This window comes from Antrostomus carolinensis, unplaced genomic scaffold, assembly GCF_000700745.2.
Source record: "Antrostomus carolinensis isolate BGI_N321 unplaced genomic scaffold, ASM70074v2 scaffold10254, whole genome shotgun sequence".
Classification (NCBI taxonomy): domain Eukaryota; kingdom Metazoa; phylum Chordata; class Aves; order Caprimulgiformes; family Caprimulgidae; genus Antrostomus; species Antrostomus carolinensis.
Genome location: NW_010311392.1, coordinates 636 through 19,478, shown reverse-complemented (window position 1 = coordinate 19,478; position 18,843 = coordinate 636). Strand labels below are relative to the sequence as shown.

At 35.6% G+C, this 18,843-nt stretch overlaps 1 protein-coding gene across 1 annotated transcript in view; it reads right to left on the bottom strand.

Annotated features, from left to right (window-relative positions):
- Positions 1-17,758, bottom strand: part of TTC27 (tetratricopeptide repeat domain 27) — a 34,153-nt gene extending 16,395 nt beyond the window's left edge. The window contains exons 1-5 of the mRNA XM_010166718.1: positions 17,665-17,758; positions 15,221-15,343; positions 8,405-8,632; positions 3,913-4,011; positions 2,096-2,148 (exon numbers count right to left, since the gene is read on the bottom strand). Of these exons, the coding sequence (XP_010165020.1) occupies positions 2,096-2,148; positions 3,913-4,011; positions 8,405-8,632; positions 15,221-15,343; positions 17,665-17,712 (551 nt within the window). The 5' untranslated portion in view covers positions 17,713-17,758. The remainder of the gene's footprint in view (positions 1-2,095; positions 2,149-3,912; positions 4,012-8,404; positions 8,633-15,220; positions 15,344-17,664) is intronic.
- Between the last annotated feature and the right edge of the window lie 1,085 nt (positions 17,759-18,843).

Sequence of the window (18,843 nt, the reverse complement as noted above, 5' to 3'; positions counted from 1 at the left end):
CTTCAATATCTGCAGGATTAGTCTGTATGATCTCCTCCATCTTCTGAAAAAGTTAGTAAGTTATCAGGAGGGCAGATAACAATCAGTTGGAACTGTGAAATGTAGACAAGATTCCAAGAGGGATGGGATGGAAACCATGTTCCTCAAACCATCATTCTTGCTATGTGACTAAAGTCCTCTAGGTTCTCAAAACAAATCTCCTATGCATTCAATACATCATATAATGAAGAAGTATTCTTAACCAGGGCAACAGTTAAACCACTTCATATCCAAATAGGAAACAGTAGGCAGTACCAGGGTGTCATCCTGTCTTGGAAACCAAGAATCTTTCACCCAGAGGACAGAGGGCCAGTCATAGTCTGTTCTGAGAAGTACAAGATCTGGATTTCAAAGGTCTCCTGGCACCCAGAGAAGTTTTTCTGGTAAACCAAGGAGAAGTGTCTGTTTTCATAACAATTTTTCTGGAGGAAATTCCAAATACACAAAACTTGTGGACTCTTAAAAAGCAAACAAACCCAGAAAGACAACAAAACCCCTTTAATCTGGGTGCCAGCAAGTTGTTTGCATACACTTTTCAAAAAGATTTACACATTTTATATTTGTCTGTTGTAGGAGACTCTGCCAAACGTTACCCAAATGCACAATCCTTAAGTAGGACTGATTTTAAGAGTCTGGTTGGAGTGAAGCTTGATTTTGATGAGGGAGCAAAAGAAAACAATGAACTTATATATCTTAATTTTATTTTCCTTTTTTTAATCCTCCCTCTACTTTCCCCCCACCCCCAGCAGGCTTGAAAAAATAAGAATTTACACTTCCACCACTACTCAGCGCCCCAGAATGTTATACAGAAGTGCACTATTCCGATATCCTTTGTTTTGAGAGTGGGTTAAACTAACTCGCACACAGTCTGGATCTATAAGTGACTACACAAATAATCAAAGAAGTTGCTACTCCACAGCAAATCCAGGCCACACTCAGCTATCAGAATGCAATAAAGTGAAACTAATCACAGTAGTTTCTCAGCCTTGTGGTAGATGAACAGACAAAACCAATATTTTGATTAAAGATACTTTTATGAAACAAGCATAAGTCCGTACACTGAGCATCAGACATACCCTTTAGAACTTCATGCAAAAGAAGAGACAATCACACGCAGTTTAAGACAATAAATTTTGCATTCTCAGGGCACTGCTGAAGATTAAAGGAACTAGTTAAAGTTAAAAACTTTAAGTTAAATCAAGCTCTTGATTCCTACTACTTTATTTCTTAATCTTGAGTAGTTATTCTAACCTTCTTTTCTCCTCCCTCCTGCCCCCATTAGCATATCACACCATCTCTTAAATTAATTTATGATATTACTTCCCACATTTCTTTTGTATGTTTATCAATTTACCCTTTTATTGTAAATTTACTCTTCTTTTTCTCTTTAGTTTGCCTCCTGACTGCATAAATATATAAACTGATGTCAGATTTGGAGTAAATTTTTTTAAAATTTATCTTATTCTTTTGTTTCATTCTTTGAGGACAAGCTATAATGTGAAAATTCTTCTAAATACTAAGTTCCTTCAGTTCTATTCTGTGTCTACAAGTAACTTATTACATTTAGTTGAAATACAAAGTAAGAAAGGCAGTCCATTTAGGTCAAAGCTTCTGGTACTAATGGTTAATTTGGAGGGAAAAGAACAAGTGAGCTAGTATTTGCGCAGATCTCCACCTGCTTTCATAATACAAAGAAATAAACTACCTGTTTTCCCCTTAAATCTACTAAGATTAATGTAGTATGAACTGACACAGGTCTGAATATAGTTGCTTGAAATGGATTTATCTTTTTAACTTCATACTCAAATTAGTTTCCAATTCTAATACAAAAGGAAGTGTAGGCTGAGAGTTGCTACTTTCATAAAGCTTAGGAAACTATTTCCTGTAAAATGAAATAAGTTATCAATAAGCCAACCTGGGAGAGAGAACTGGAGGGATAAGCATTACAAAATATGAGGTAACCACATCATAAGAATAAAAAACTCAATGTCAAAAAAAGGAAATCCCAATTATGTATTTTGGAAGCAGTATCTTCTAATCCTTTTGAAGTACTTACTTCTGTTTTAATCTGATATAAGCAGTTGATAAATTGTTCCAGGCCTCTGCATTCTGTAAAGATAAAAGGTGAAGTACCAAAAAAATTATTCACTTATATTATGATTACTTGATAAAAATACATAAATTAAACTACTGTGAATTATCACTGATTTCGCTAATCACACATCACATATTTTCTACAAGGCAGTCAAAATATTACACTGAAATAGAAATTACTATATTAAAATAGAAATATATAAATATTCCTCACTACAGCAACAATCAGGTATATAAATATAAATTAACTGCCTTTTCTGCTTAGAATACGCTAAGTCAGCTCTTGCCTTCAATTTAACTGTAAACTTACTGTTTTAACTGTAAACAGGCATCCTTTTCTGGATCTAGTTGGGATGGCTGGAGAGGTCAGTGCTCCCAGCAGCTCATCACTTCTCACTAGCTGCAAGCTACTTACCTGCACTGTTAGTGGAAAAAAAATCATCTGAACACCCCCTAATGCATCTCAGGCAAAACTAACAGGGTTAGTTTCAACAGTCATTATCAACTATTTTAGTTGAAAAGGATTACAGAGTACTCAGACAACCTTTCCTCTAAAACCAGCAGAGCCATGTACAGAGATGATTCCTGCCCAACACCTTATACTGCTGTAAATTTTAAGTCACACCACTGAATTCAGCAAAGTGACAACTAGTACAAATTTGAAGAACAGAACCTGGGTACTGCAATGAAATATTCTCTAGTACTGAAGGCTTATGCAATATTTAAAACATGTTGGGAAACCTTTTGAAGGCTTAATTGAGAAATTTAAATGGTCATTACATTGCTTCAGATCACTGAATAAAGACAGGTTTCACCTCCATAACTAAGAGCCAGCCCCACAACCTTTCCTCATAAAAGAAATGCTACTTAACCCACTGAGAAGTCAGTTGGTTTGTTCACATGAATAAAATCAAGTACAGGCCCCAGAGAAATAAGTGAACACCATTTTAGTATCTACTTGGAAGTAAATCTACTGTACTAAAACAAAAAATTATCAATATTTAAAGTAAAAATTCCAGTTAAACAGAGTTTCCTGTATGTACATTTTTTTCCAAGTAAATTATTGCATTTTATGAATAAAAGTACTCTACTACCTTTCATTGCTCTCTCATTCTTCTCCCCAAGAGAAAAGAATGAATAATAGTTTCTATCAAGTAGGTGGCACTAACTTTAAGCAAGCCACATGCAGGCAGTCAGGCCTTTTGACAAAAACATTGTCAGAGCATTCCCAAGAGGTAATTCAGCTGATGCCTCTGCTATCTCAATGCACAGTCACAATCAAATGGCAATTTTGTACACAAGCTTGCCCCGTGCATCCTGAAAAACTGGCTAACAAGCGCCATTCTCCCTGTGCTTGTGAACGATATAGTTAAGTTTACCTGTCATATAGCCACTTATTTGACTTTTTTTTCAGGAGAATTTGATTACTTAGAGGACTAAGTATCTTAATTTTTTATTTGTTTGTTTTCTCTCTCTTTTTAGCACTCCTCACAGTCTACTCATTCCCTTTTCTCTCTTTTAGCAATGTATCCAAGCATACAGGAATTTCTGCTCAAACATATTTTAACCTTCACACACACATACTTGGACAAAGTTAAGCATTGGGCAAGTATTTTTATGATGCCTCATGATAAAAATATATCCTTCATGCACAAGTTTCATTTATTCAAAGGGCTAAGGTTTAAACAAGTTTTTCATTATTGCTTTGCTTGTTTATAATGAGAACATCCTTGTTGCTTTTAGATAAGTCATCTGAGTCGCTTGTTGAAAAGTACATACATCTGGTTCCAATGTCACACAGCGCTGAAATGCTTTGGCAGCACCTTCGTAGCCTTCTAAAGCGATGTATGCACAGCCCAAGGAAAACCATACACCTAGCTGGAGAGAAAAAATGGATGATTACATATATACATATGTATTTCTGCACAAAAGAAATAATTTTGCCTGGATGCTCAAATACACACTACTCTTGTTGATTTCACCTGATTTTCAACTATTATAATAGTATCGCACTGGAATAAGTAGTATCCTACATGCAGAATACAGGAAAACCTTAGATTCAAAGTTTTAATAAATATAGATAAACAAAGATGCTGACTATATAAAGACCACTTAACCATATGCGAAGCGCTCCTTAACAGAGCACCCTCATTTAGAGAAGAAAGTGATAGCTTCTTAGAGGTTTGGATATTTTACTTTGACTTGTGAAAAATCAATATTCACTTTATAATAATACAATTAGGTCAAATTGTAAATCCTAGGAAATGTATTTCAAAGAAATCACATTTTACAAGAAACATTTCTAATGACTACACACAAACACTTCAAAATTATAGCTCTTTCTACCTGTCAGAATATCAATCTTCTCTAGTTTATAATGCAATGTTTAGAGACAGAAGCGTACTTAAATAATGCTTTGGATACAGAACTTTACCAGTTGAATAATCTTGCCTTGCAAGTCTTTAGCTGTTACAACCAAATACCTCTCATCCCTATAGAGTCAACCAGGGAGAAGAGATAAGGACCTCCCTCTCCATGTCTCCTCCTCAGGAAGCTGTAGAGAGCAATGAGGTCGCTCCTCAGCCTCCTTTTCTCCAAACTAGACAAGCCCAAAGTCTATATTCACCCCTCATAGGACATTCCTCCCAGCCTTTTTATCAGCCTTGTTGCCCTCCTCTGGATGCATTCAAGGACCTTTGCATCCTTCTTAAATTGTGGGGCCCAGAACTGCACAAAGTATTCAAGGTGAGGCTGCACCAATGCTGAATACAGTGGGATAATCACCTCTTCTGACAGGCTGGTTATCCTGTGTTTGATGCACCCCAGGAAGCAGTTTGTCCTCTTGGCTGCCAGAGCACACTGCCGACTCATATTGAGCCTGCTCTCCAGTGACAGGGAACACCTGGGAATGGTTCAAAGCTGCACCAGGGGAGGTTTAGAATGGACATTAGGAAGCATTTCTTTACTGATAGGGTGCTCAGACACTGGAACGGGTTTCCTAGAGAGAAGGTTGGTGCCCCAAGCCTGTCAGTGTTTAAGAGGCATTTGGACAATGCCCTTAATAACAGGCTTTAACTTGGTCAGGCAGTTGGAAGAGATGATCATTGTAGGTCCCTTCCAACTGAAAGAGTCCATTCTATTCTACATAATATCAGGTATAAGGAAAAAAGTTACAGCAAATTAAATGCATATTTTCATAGCTTTTCAATAACAAGTTCCTGGTTTGCCACACTGTTAATTCTCAAAGAGCTTGAAGTTAAGCGGTACTATCTTTCAGAAAAGCTCTTTCATTCAGATAAGTATCAAATCCTAAGTCATTGACAAAACATTTTCTGACAGCATTATGCTGCTTAAATATATGCAGTCAAAATCAAACAGAATATTTTATAATGTGCTACAAAATCATTCCAGGTAGTACTACCTACTGCAATAAGCTCAGCTGTTTCTCCATTCTAAATGCCAAGTTAAGAAACATAAATAGGTTTTCTTGGAAAATTTTTGAGAGAGGGGGAAAAACGTTGAGAAGAAGATGGAAAATGAGGTAACATTAATTTACATTGCAAAATAACATATTACTTTTCAAGATGTCTGATTAATATTTATATCCTCTTGTGTTTTAGGTACTAGTTCTAAAGCAAGCAATTCTGATAACTCAGGTTCTTAATAGGAAACCATAATGGCTATTTAAACACAAAAACGTTACTTTAAGAAACATTTGCAAATCAGGGATTGTACAGGGTTGATGATAAAGCTGTTAATTCATATGCAAGGAGCTTCTACCTCTTGCAGTTCTCTCCAGATCAGACTCACTTTTCTGTCTCTGAGACCCAACTTAAAATCAGTAACAAGAAACCTGCTCCTGACATTCATGACATTCATCCCTGTCAGATCTGGCACCCTGGTGGGCAGTCTGCACAATATCAAGAAAAGAACTGAACAAGCTTGGCAATAAAGATTTCCTTTTCAATTGGAAGTGTACATGGATGGCCCATCCTCAGAGCATATGGATGAACAGGTGGAGATAGAACTACCAATTACATCCGGCCTGGTCAAACATGAAAAATCCACTTTTCAGCATTGTCAGCCTGTCACTTTTCATGATCCTTAAATCCATCATTCAAAGAAGAAACTGCATACGAGGAGGACACAATGTTTCCCAAATCTCAAGAGGGTAAAATTAATAGAGAAAATTGAGAGAAAGAAACAATCACTGCCTTTTTTGTAAGTCTAATGAGTAACAGTCTCACTTCTGAGCTTGTGGTTCCAGAACCTAATTTGACTAAACTTTCCACCACTTTAATTTTTTGAGGCTGACGGTGAGCAGCTACATCTCTTAGGAACTGGCTTACCAATACTTAAACTTGTCAATTCCTTTCTCAAGGAAAAGTTTCAGCACGAGGAGGAAGTAAAATGATTCTTTACTTCTGTGAAGAAAAGCTATACAAGCAGGTACCTAGTAAAAGTCATACAGTGACTGCAAAGAATGATAAATAATTTTCTTTGCTTAATAATTTGAAACAAGATATTTTGCCTAGCAGTAACTATATGTGAAGGTTTCAACTTAAGAGAAAAAATGTGAGAACTAGACGTGATGGAGAAGGTTGGGAAAGGTGTCCTAAAGGGATCCTTTAGCAGACAAGAAGAATGAGCTGAAAAGTCTCTGGGGTGGGAATTAAGTCAAGTAGCCTCATGAGATGCTATGATATGGAGGCAAAAATTACACAGAAAGTGGGACAGGTCATGTAGATGGGGAATGTCACTATATGTTAAAGAAAACTTCAGCACCAATCATATAGAAAATTAACTGTGTAAGCAATCAACAGAACTGGTAGAGATTAATATTTCAAGGCTTCAGTAAAAAAGCAGGATAAAGACTGTATCTCAGAATACTTGACTAAAATTGAGAAGGTAACATGCTGAGGGTATCAGAAGGCTGTGAAAGTAGAAATCCCAGAAAATACAGGGAGATTTCAATTATTCCACATAGTTTAGTAAATACCATAATGGATGAAATTCCAAGGCTACATTTTTTAGATAGGAAGAAGCTAGTCAGAAGACAGTACTTACCTTGATCCTGACCAATATGAATGATCAGGTTCAACATGTTACAATACAAAAGATACTTTGTAATGTATCTAGATTCACCAGTCCTTCAAGAACAAAAGCAGCTCATTTAATACAGAGGATGTTAAATTTAAGAGCTACTTAAAATGGAAAACCTAGGTTAAAAACTAAAAGAGGCAGCTAAAAGAGGACTTGAAACATTTAAAGACAAGATATTTCAAGGCTTGGAGCAACTGTGTATTGTCATTTTAAAAGACTAGACACTCAAAACAGTTAAAAACAAAATAAAGGAGATTATTAAGAATAAGAGGACATAGTTTAAAAGCTGGTGTGCTAAACAAATGAGAAAGCTCAAGAACTGTGTAAAGCAAAACAAAACAAAACCAAGCAAACAAAAAACAAAGGTTCATTGTTTTTGATCTACTATAGCAATGAAATGGTGTTTTATTATCCCTTAGATATCTGGAAAGGGAGCATGAATTTCTTCCAAAATATAGTAAGTACACTGACTCTTTTAATAATATACTTAGGATACAGTTTAAGAATAGACAAGCTATTTTTTGTGGAAAGAATGGTAAGAATTCCCTTTTTATTGGGGAGGGCACGAAATCTGCTGATCCCAGCGGCTGATGTAAGAACTGCTCTGCGGAGAGTGACTTACTGAAAGGTAGCGTAAGGCAAACTTTGTCCGAAGTTCAAAAAAGACTTTTGTCAAGGCTTGTGGAACTAGGTTAAAGTTCTTTTTTGGAAATAAAAAAAAAGTGCATTGGCTAGAGGTTCAAATGTTGCTACTGATTGGAAAAACACATGAAAATGAGCTGTAAATTTTTAGCCTTTTAAAAATTGAAGACAGTGAGCAGCAAAGGAAGATAAGTTAGGCTTGGACTCTGTAAAAACTTGCCATCAAGAATATCCAGGCACGTCTTTATGATTATGAAATGCTTTAAGAAAGCCTAAACAGTTCTCTCACGTTAGTGAGAATATTGTTCCAAACCTAATTACAGTATAGCTGAATACTTAAAAAGAAAAAAAACCAAATCATATAGCTGAAGAAACTTTTTTGCACTTTCAAAAGCAATTCCTACTATTTGCATATGGCAAATTCATATAGTTTTTTTTTTTTTTCCCCCAGAATCCAGCAAACTCTGTAAACTCTCATTCTGAGCACACCAATTAGAACAAAGCCATAGGTGTATAATTTCCCAACCTGCATAGGGTTGATCTGCACTGATCGTTCAAAGCACTCCACGCATTCCCTGAATTCCCGGTTGCGGAGATGGAGGAGGCCTTTGGAGCGCTGGGCGCGGGCGCTGCGGTGCCTGGAGAGCTCCCAGGCCTTGTCATAATACTGGTGGTCTTTAAGAACATCACCAAGCAAACAATATAATCCTGGTGTTTCCTTTTTCTCTAACTCCCGTCTAAGTATTTCTTCTGCCTGTTAAAGAACAAAGAGAAATCAATACGTAATGGGATAATTTATTTTCAGTTAAACAGCTATCTGAACAAATATCACTTTAGCACCTCGCAGTCATCAGTTGAAGCCTAAGAAGTAGGGATAGTAAGGAAACAGAATTTTGATCCAACACAGCAAAGATAAAATCTACAGAGAATCTGGTTCCAAACTGTTGGGGTTTTTTGTTTGTTTTTAAACCAACAGCAAAAAAACCCCCACTTCAACATCAACATCATACAGTGGCTTTTGGTTTAATGCACCAAGGAAAATGTACCCACTAAAACAAGAAGCAGTTTGCTCCTCATTTTACATCTTAGGTGTGTATTCTGTCCCAAGAGCAAATACACCTACTTCATAGCAATGCAGTATCAACACCATTAAGCTATGTGCAATTGTAATGATTTATCACCTGTGGGTTTTATATATCCTAATAAGTACTCTTGCAATGACTGTCATTCCCTTTTCTCTAATTGCTCTTTTCTGAAAATAGCTGTTTCCATTCTATTGCTTCTGAAGACATGTCCACTTTCATATTGTTGGTTTTGGAAATGCTACTCTTTTACATAAGATGCAGAAGTTATAAATTTATCTAAATGTGTGAGATAAAATATATCCAGAAGATACATTAAGGAAAAGAAGACACAAGCTAGGTCTCCCAGACATCTATTATGGACTGTAATAAACTTTCAAAAGCTCTTTATCTCAGGGTCACTATCTCACTCTAACAATAAAATTATTGTTTCTCTTTTAACCAAGAGATAGTTTGCTTTCTGTGGCTTTTTGAAAAAGATAAATATACTGGACAGATGATCTGTTGTTCAGACTGAACTCTCACCTCAGTCCCCTGCTGCAAAAATGTAACATACATAATTCAGCTTAGTATAATTTTTTTATTAGAAAAGATCTATTTGAACCATCTGAACCAAGAAAGATCCAATGTAGCCTGTCACAGAATTAAAGTTTGACATTGTAAGACTAGTCATTCTTCTATCATAGCTAGTTTATCTAAAAGGAAATCTGAGTTCATCTCTGTATTTGAATTGGTATTACTTTTCTTCTTTCTAGAAGAACTGTTTTCTTTGTCCTTCAGATGAACTCTAGAGAATCAAAGTCTCTTACACTTTTCTCCAATCAGGAAAATTCATTGGTCTGGCCTAAAAATCATCTTTAGAAAAGTGACTTTGTTCTGAAATATTTAATGCATAGTAGTATTACCACTTCATTCTTACTATCATTTTTGTTAAATAAAGAAACAGTAAAGTCTACAAGTATTTAAAGTACACAAATGTGAAAAAGAGATGTGTTGTTTAGATTTCTAAAGGGATCTTAAACTAGCAAAATTGGAATCTCATTAAAAAGAAAATTAGTGGCTAAATATTAGGAAAATAACAATGTTTTTAATAACACAATAACAGTGTTTTTAAGTGCCTATGGAACAGTTCTCCAAAGAAAGAAACAATTACTTAAAATTTAGAATCAGCCTAGTCAAAGCACGAGGAAACCTTGCCTAACAAGAAGGCTGTACTTGCAGAGGGTTTGGTTAAAGGGCAGTTTAATTCCCCTTCCCTGCCTCCATTAGTTACTACGACAAGATTAAAAGAACACATATTAATAATAGATCTTTAAGATGATTTTTCTAGAGCAGAGAGGACTGGGTGCTTTATTACTGCAGTAATCACATTAGGCACTAAAAGCTAAGGGTTTTTTTCCCCTTCAGATAAAGAAAAGAAGACTGAAATGTTGCTGTGTAAACAGCAGCTATGGTGCTGCTGTGGAAAGTGCACTGAATACTGCTTCTTTACCTCTTCCTCTACAGGGCACTCCCAAGATCAGATTGCTATTCTGTGGCAGTGCCTAGCACTAATCGTACGCTAGACTAGAAAGCCAACCATTCACTAAGTGTATTCCACATCTAAGAGCATAAAAACATCATGTTCTGGTCTAAGCTTACAAGAATTCATTGCCAACATAAATATTTCAGCACACAGATAAAACAGAGAATTAAATAAGCAGAAGTCTAACTTTTTCTTCATCTGATTCATGCCAGATCTGATCACCTCTCTGGCATGCTACAAACCTTTTCATTACTTAACCTTTAAAGGCTAATACAAAGGATTATAACTGCAAACTAAGAAAAATTGTATGCTCAAAATATTTGTCTTTTGTCTTCTGCAGAACCAGGTAACACTTTAAAACTGGACTTCTTATTTTGTCTAGGTTTTGGTGAAGAAAAATATTCCTAACTTTGTAGTAAACTATTGCAAAAATGCATATTTTAGCTTTGATAAGAACCCTGTTCCTGCAAAAAACAAATCTTGTCTTAACAACAAAAAAATTATCAAGAAATATTTTCCACATAGCTCACACAATGTACATAAAAAAATATAACCACTGGAGATTTATTCTTGCACATTAAACAGATATTAATGATTAATTTGCATGCTTTATAACTAAAAATTATACCTAAACTAAATAATCTTTGATAAGAAAATTATCAATTAAAAGTTACCTTTTTTAAAAAGAAAACAATGAAGCTGTATCACCCTTGCTGACTGAAACAGATGTAATTATAACAACACTGCTTTTCACAGAATGGTCTGCGTGAGAATGGATGGAATTCAACACTCAGTTCAGAAGTGAGTCAACTTAAACATCAGAAAGATTCAGGCTGTTAACTTGCTTTCTGGACTACTACAGTTGGTATGGGAATTAAACAGGCAATGCTTCACAAAAATCCCCAATCAGTAGAGAGGGTTCTGTTTTAAATAAAAGGTGGTGCCTTTTTATTAGTCACAACACAGACTTCTGGAAACCAAGTTCAAGATTCATCCTTCATTTGGCTTCCCAACCCTAAACTTCCACTTGCTGTCCCATCCATGTGTTCACATGCTTTTCTTTTAGTTGCTTCCTAAAAGACCCTATTAGCCTCACGCTTCACAGATCTGACAGTTCTATTATTTGACAATTAATTTCTTTGTTAATTCAAAGTATTTCCTCAAATGCTTTCATTTTTTCTGCTTGCACGTTATTTGCTAGGATATCAGAGAATTAGCATGAAAAAGCAGAATAGATGAGCATGGAAAGTAGTGAGAGAAAAGGAAAGCTCTTCAGTTTTCATTTAATCTTCTCTGTAACTTCATGCATGACCTTGGGAAATCAATTTACTTCTCTTTCTCAATTTTGTAGCTACATACAGGAGTGCCTCCTTGCCTTCTATGTCTTATGATATGTAGTGGAGATCAATCAAGTTCTTGAATGAGCTCATGCACCAATTAGCATAGTACTACTTGACTTTGCATCTGGGAAGCATTTGCTGAATTTAAAGGTGATGATCTGAAGTCTTACCATAATTGTGTTTCCTTGCTCAAACATTTTGAGATATGTGTTGTGTCATGACAAGAAAAATAACTGTAGAACATGGATTGCTGGCTATGTTGGTCTAAAACCATACTGTGTATCACACTGTTTACTCTGAGGAGATGATGGAACAGGGATAGGACTGAAAACAGTGTTGTAAGATAGAATACAAGGCTGCCTAAAATGTAGATCTCATGAATTTATCAAAGGTCAGCAGCTACCATGCTCTAGAGCTCCTGCAAGGGAGAAAGGCCTCACTTCAATGGCAAGAACTGAAAATTAACATCTCCAGTTCATCCTTCCTTTTTTCTGTTAGCAGGGAAAGTACCATTTTTAGGGTATTATCCATTTCTGGTGAGGTTGAAGGGACCTCCTACACCTTAATTAAAGTTGTCTGATGTAAATAATATTCTCGGGATCTCTGGGTCCCTCTCACAGTTAAAAACAAAGGAAAGGGACACTTTTCAACACCAGTTTTCACTGCACACAAGGAGATTAGTGTCTCCTTGCAACAAGTCTGTTAAAAGAATACACTGAGTAAAAAAACTGGAATGAGAAAGTCACAGCAACTATCAACATACTGCGCATTCAGAGTTTATAATATTTTTTTTGGTCTGTGGTCTGTTTTGCTCATCACTTGGCACTCTGTTACTGTTCTGTTGACTCACTTTATGATCTCAGTTTCTATAATTTTGTTAGGATTATGAAACCAGCGAGTATAGAGCCATGTCTAGTAATGTGGCGGATGAAATGAACAACACCGAGACGTGTTCAGGCATCAGCACTTTATTGAAGCTTTGCACTGCTTATGTATCCTTTTCCCCTTCAGCATACCCCAAGCATGTGGCATTCTTCCACTTTTGATTCGTTACCCCTTATCACCCACACGGTGAAAATGTGCTTAAACAACTGACATGATTGGATAATTCCACCTGTTCATGAGCCATTCTTTTACTTTTGACTGGTTACTGCTTACAGCACACACGTCATCCCTTATCTTGTCTCATACACATTCTTGCTTTGTTTTATTTTCATTTTATCTTCACTCAAGGTCAGGAATTAATTGCTCAAGGCTGAAGCCGCCTGCAGCTTCGGCTCTTAAAGCACCAACATAGTTACAGTTAAAGATCCACAAAAAAGTTTGCTAAATGTTAGTGACATCTTACTCTGCAAAATTTGTACTGCCGCATGGCCCAGTTATAACTGAGTAAATTCTGTATTTCCCAAGCGCATAATGTGGAGCTTCACATAGCCTTATCTACATGCTCTGTCTCCTTGTCAGTGCATAATTCAAAAGCAGGAGGAAGGAACATATTACTTTCTTGTGTAACTACTCAAATGCATTGATATTGCTGATATCTGGCTGCTTTATTAGATTTTTCAGAATTTAAACTCAGGTTTTATATAGAAAAGCATTTGTGAGACATGCAGAAGTTTATTAAATAGAGTTGGTTCTTTTGGGCACATATATGCTAAGTTCTTTAATGACGTGAACATCCACTGAACAACATATTGCTTTAGTAGATTCTCATGCATTTCTAAAAGAATAACTGCCACGTTTAAAAACATTCCTGATAAATACAGACAGTTCATGCTCTGAAAGCTTTCTGATAAGGAACACAAATAACCACTCCCCTTGGTGTACAGCTAAATGTTTCTTATTTTCAGGCTTTTCTGGTGTGAAGCTAACTTTTTTCCCAGCACTACTGTTACTTAGTACTTACATAGTATTTTCTGTTTTTCAAAGCACAGCACAAACCCGCATTCTGAAAGCATTTCTAAGCAGTTTCCTGTGTCAGATTTCCTGTCCTGTTCTCCGAGTGCCATTTTCATAACTCCCTAAGGGCAGTTTGTGAATATAAGTAGGACAGAATGCATTTCCAGGAAATGGAAAACACTGACCTCTATTTCTCCACTGTACTGAAAAGACAGTGATATTAGCATACTATCCCCAAGGCATGTATAATGTGACACAGAATTTGCCAGCAAAACATATCTATCAGTTTATAATGACCAAAATCTAGGCACTGATGTCTGATAATTAGAAAAAACATGTAAGTATGAGAAATTTTGCATTTTGTCTATTAACTGAAGTTACAGCTCTTTATTTTGTAAGCTTAAATTAGTTTCAGCATAGTCTTTGTGATTATGGCATCATCAAGATGCACATACATTGACATATTTAATGCTACCATGTACCAAACAGAGGGAAAGAACAGGGAAGAACAGAAAAAACATATTTTTGTCTGAAAGTGAATATTTCTGAAAGCTATATAAATTCTGAAAACAATGCTTGATAGCTCCTGTTACAGTCTGTGTGAGAGACTACACCAGAAAGAGAACACAGCTAAAGTTACACACAAGTAGTCATTGCTTCCAGGTATCATTTTCTAAAATCTTCCTAGAGCAATCTGCCATTGCCCTAATAGCAACAGAAAAATCAATAGGAGGGCTACTACAGTCTGCTATCAGCATTTTTAAACAATTCTTTCACTGATGCACAAATTTAGGTGATGGCTTTAAATTATCTTTTTCTGGAGCTGATCACACGTAGCTGCAGCAGTATTAAAGAAATGATGGAGAAGTTCAGGAAAATATCAACATGGACTAAACAAAATAAAGCCTTTTAATCTTACCTCACTACTTGTCTCAAATGTTTGATTCTGTAATTTGAGTATGTTAACATTAGGTAATCAAACAAATTAAGCACCAATGTTGTTCTATTTAAAGTGTTTTTAAAAACTACAGTTAATAGTTTGAAATCAAGTGGGGGAAAAAAAAAAAAAAAAACTAAGATCCCCTCCAGACAAAGCTCCAAGACCCCATAATGAGTGACTGCTACAGCCTTCTTGAAATGCCCACATTACACATTGCTGCACATTCATAGTTGTTAATCTTCCCTGATGTATTTTCAAGAATCACTATCACAATCTTCTTAAGAAGTTATTTCTTATTTACCAACTTCTATTTCATGTGGTCATCTTAAGAATCGTTTTTGTTGTGGTTTTTTTTTTGTTTTGTTTTGTTTTTTTTTTTTAACATTCACAGGTTATGACAGACTGTGAATGTGTCATGTGTTCATTTTTACTGAACAGACTTTCCTCCTGATAGCTCTGTGGAAGCAGGTGTCGTTAGCAAACTGACAGCTCAAGTCAGAATACTTCAGATCCTATTTCAAGACAGGATCTCAGCTGTAAAAAACATTTTTCTTACCTTTCCATGCTGTCCTGCTCTTTCATAGCAGATTACTGCATCTTCCCACATTTCCAGCTCCTCAAATATCTGTAAGGCAGAGCTGGTGCACCCCAGCTCAAAGAGTAAGCTTGCAAGCTGACGCTGGAAAAATAAGAAATTCTAGGTAACTGAAAATAGGTAAGTAAATACTATTTACGTTTTTAAATGTCAGAGGCATTTCTAACATCAACAAGAAGCAGATAGAGAACATGGAATTATTCTCTTGAAACTTCAAGCTGGAGCCTCAAACAATATATATACCTCAACAAAAAAAAAAAAAATCAATAGAATAATAATTACTTTGATTTTACTTCTGTTCATATCAATGGCTTAATTACTTTGAACTAGTTTATAATATAATGCTAAAACAGAAACAGACATGGCAAGGACGAATTGACAGAGCTGAACTTCCACCCCTTAAATGAGGCGCATGGCCCGTGCGGCTGGAGAGCAGCTGCAGCAGGATGTTGGGAATGCTGAGTAGAAAACAGAGACAGAAGGAGGGCAGTAAAACCTCTTCTAGCAATACCAATGCTTTGCTATAGTAACCTGTACCTGTGAAAAACCACACATGGACAGAAAGGCTCTGATACAATTTTGTTAGGTACTTGTGAGAAATCATTGTCCCCAACGGCCACTGCCAAAGGGTGTTAGTTTTTAGCCAAATCAATATTGGATTTGAGTTCAGGTTCAACTCCCTAGTTGAGTTTTTCTCACAGATAAGTCAGCCTCTTTGTTATTTCAAAGTCAGTCAGCTATTATTTCAGTGTACTTATGAAAATAAATGAGTAATCTTTTCAATTTAAAACAACAAAGGTATGTTTTCATTATTTTTAGAAGTTGTCTTTTGTTTATTTTTTTTAAAGGAGATTACAATCACATATAGGTTTTCATCTTGGAAGAAAAAATAACTTATTTACTATGTGTGACAGATATACAATTTGTTTTGCAAAAGCAAATGGGAGCATTCTGTATAAGGACACCTAATTATGCTGTGAGATTCTATACAGTGAACCTCGGCAACGTTTCTGGTGATCCTGAATGGATTCCTAAGTTCTCCGCAGATGTCATGGACTTCCCTTTATAGGTTTGGGTTCAGTATCAGTTACAAATCCAAAGAATTACCATATGGGAATAGACTGGTAATAAAAAAAAATAAGAATTGGCTACAGGTCTTTAACATAAATATGTAACGAACTCTGAAAATCTGTAACAAAGTAATTATTTGTTAGATTGATATTAACTGCTTAGGAAAAATCCTACATTTGCCAGTGTCTGTAACTAAACCTCATTTATGTTTTATTAAATTTAGAGTAAAATTTGGTAAAATTTATATAGGCAATGCCTCTTCATTACCATGATTAGAAGACTGCAGCCATCTTCCATTATAAGCCTCTATTTTAGTATTTCTATCTTTGGCTTGGAAAATTGGCTTGGATTGAAAAGTGCCACTCTGACAACCAGAAATGAAAACCACATTTGCTAGTTTTATTGTAAGTGCCTGTTGAAAGGTTGTGTGGAATAATTTGAGAATGCTAGGAGAACATATGATTGGTTAGAGCAACATTCATGGAGGTTAGAAATCAAAAAGGAATAAAACACCATTAAAAGTAAACAATATGAACACCTTTGGAAGTATGTGATGCAAACAGTTTCCTTAAGTTTCTTAAATACAGTATAATCAGATAAGACTAATGTGTAGATTTCTGTTCTAGAGAGTTTATTGTCAAGATAAACAGTGTAGTTTTGGACAAAAAATCCTGCCAGCACTACTAAACAGGGGCTTGTCTCGACAATAAAATCAGCTCAAGGAGTTCTTCAGTGTACTTTTGTCTCCTAATTTGGTTGTTTTGGCCATTATCTACTTCCTGAAAACAACCCAAAGTGAGTGATCATTAAAAGAGGAGAAAGATGAAAGTAATAGTAGCATAAGTGGAAGTGTTTAAGGCCAGGCTGGATGAGGCTTTGAGCAACCTGGTCTAGTGGAAGGTGTCCCTGCTGATGGCAGGGGGGTTGGAACTAGATGATCTTTAAGGTCCCTTCCAATCCAAACCATTCTATGATTCTATGATAAGTAAAACAGTAATAAACAGTAAGACAGATTATGTTTACAGGAGATATGTTGGAAATTCGTACGTTTGGTCCATTTTTAATTGGAGGAAAGAGGAAAGAGGAAAGTCAAGAAGAATTGCACTAGAAGCAAGTACTTCTGTGCATGACAGAACAAGACACCTGAAAGCAAACCACTGTAGAACTTGGTTTCTTTCCAGAAAAACCTGGTGTGCTGTTAGGTTACATCTTTATTTCTACAGTGTTTAAACTCAAGATCATATCACACTCTCTTGACTTCGGAGTTACACAGTTTCAAAAACAACCAGAACCACAGACATTTAAGTAAAACTTGAAATGGGGTTGTTTCACACCTGTATGGTCCAATGTGGAGGCACCTGACAACAGTAGAAAATCTTCATGCGTTCAGATACTGATGTATTTGCATCTTCAAATTGGTCTGCAAGTGCCTGTAAATGCAAAGTATATTCTGATTTATTATTTACTTAGACTTAATCAACCTAAAAAAAAACAAACCTCAAAGCATTCAGGATTTTAGGCATTCTTGACATAATGGAGAAATTATATTAGAGATAACACTAAATGCTGGTAAGCTTGCAGCATAATATGCTACAAGTCTTTTTATCGCCTCATGTAAGAAAATGTAATAAATGTTTATGTAAAAGCTCTTTATTACAGCTAATAAGAAATTTAAAAACCTTTGAAGAGATTCAAGTTGCAAAGTGCATGTAACAGGAAGAAGAATCAAATTTGCAATCCCAAAAAAATATTTGCAGAGTAAAACTGTGTCAAATATTAAAGTGACCTTGCCTTATGCATTTCAGTTCTTTAGCTAGTTTTTCTCTATTGATGTCCTTTAGGCATGAAATTTCTTATTTAAAAGAGAATGACAAACATATTACAATGGACCATGCTTTTGGAAGCACAGTTCCAATATAGAATAAATTATTGTAACTTTGACTACAATTCACTCTTCAGGCTTTTTTTCTTTCTTTTTTTTTTTTCTTTTGCTGGAGCTTTGGATTGTTGAAAAGTTTTCTTCTGAAATCTGTTGAAAGAGAATGGTAACACTTGCATAGCAAAAGTGAAGCTTCAGCACTAACTTTTAATCTGAAAATCTATGATGAAGTTATTTAAATCAAAATTCAATAGTGAAGAAAAAAAAAATAAATTAAAGGTAACTAGAGCCAGAAAGTTGTTTAGCAATTTTAAGATAAGGGAGAAACTGTCTTCAAATGTCAGTCATCACTAATCTTGGAAATTTAAGGCTAGAGTTATCAATAAGGGAGTATTAAATCACTTGTCCTCACATGATTCATCTATCCAAGTCTCGCATGAAACTCAGTCAAAGATTTATAGAAGGAGCTAGACAGGTTCTCAGAATTTTCTCAGCATGGAAAATGAATGCAAAGATTCCCAAACAAAAAGAAAAATTGGATAGGATCACTTCTTTCTCTGTCTCTCTAAATCCAACTGTTGGCTACCCAACCTATATCAATAATGCAAATAACAGTTGTGTAAAATTAAAATAA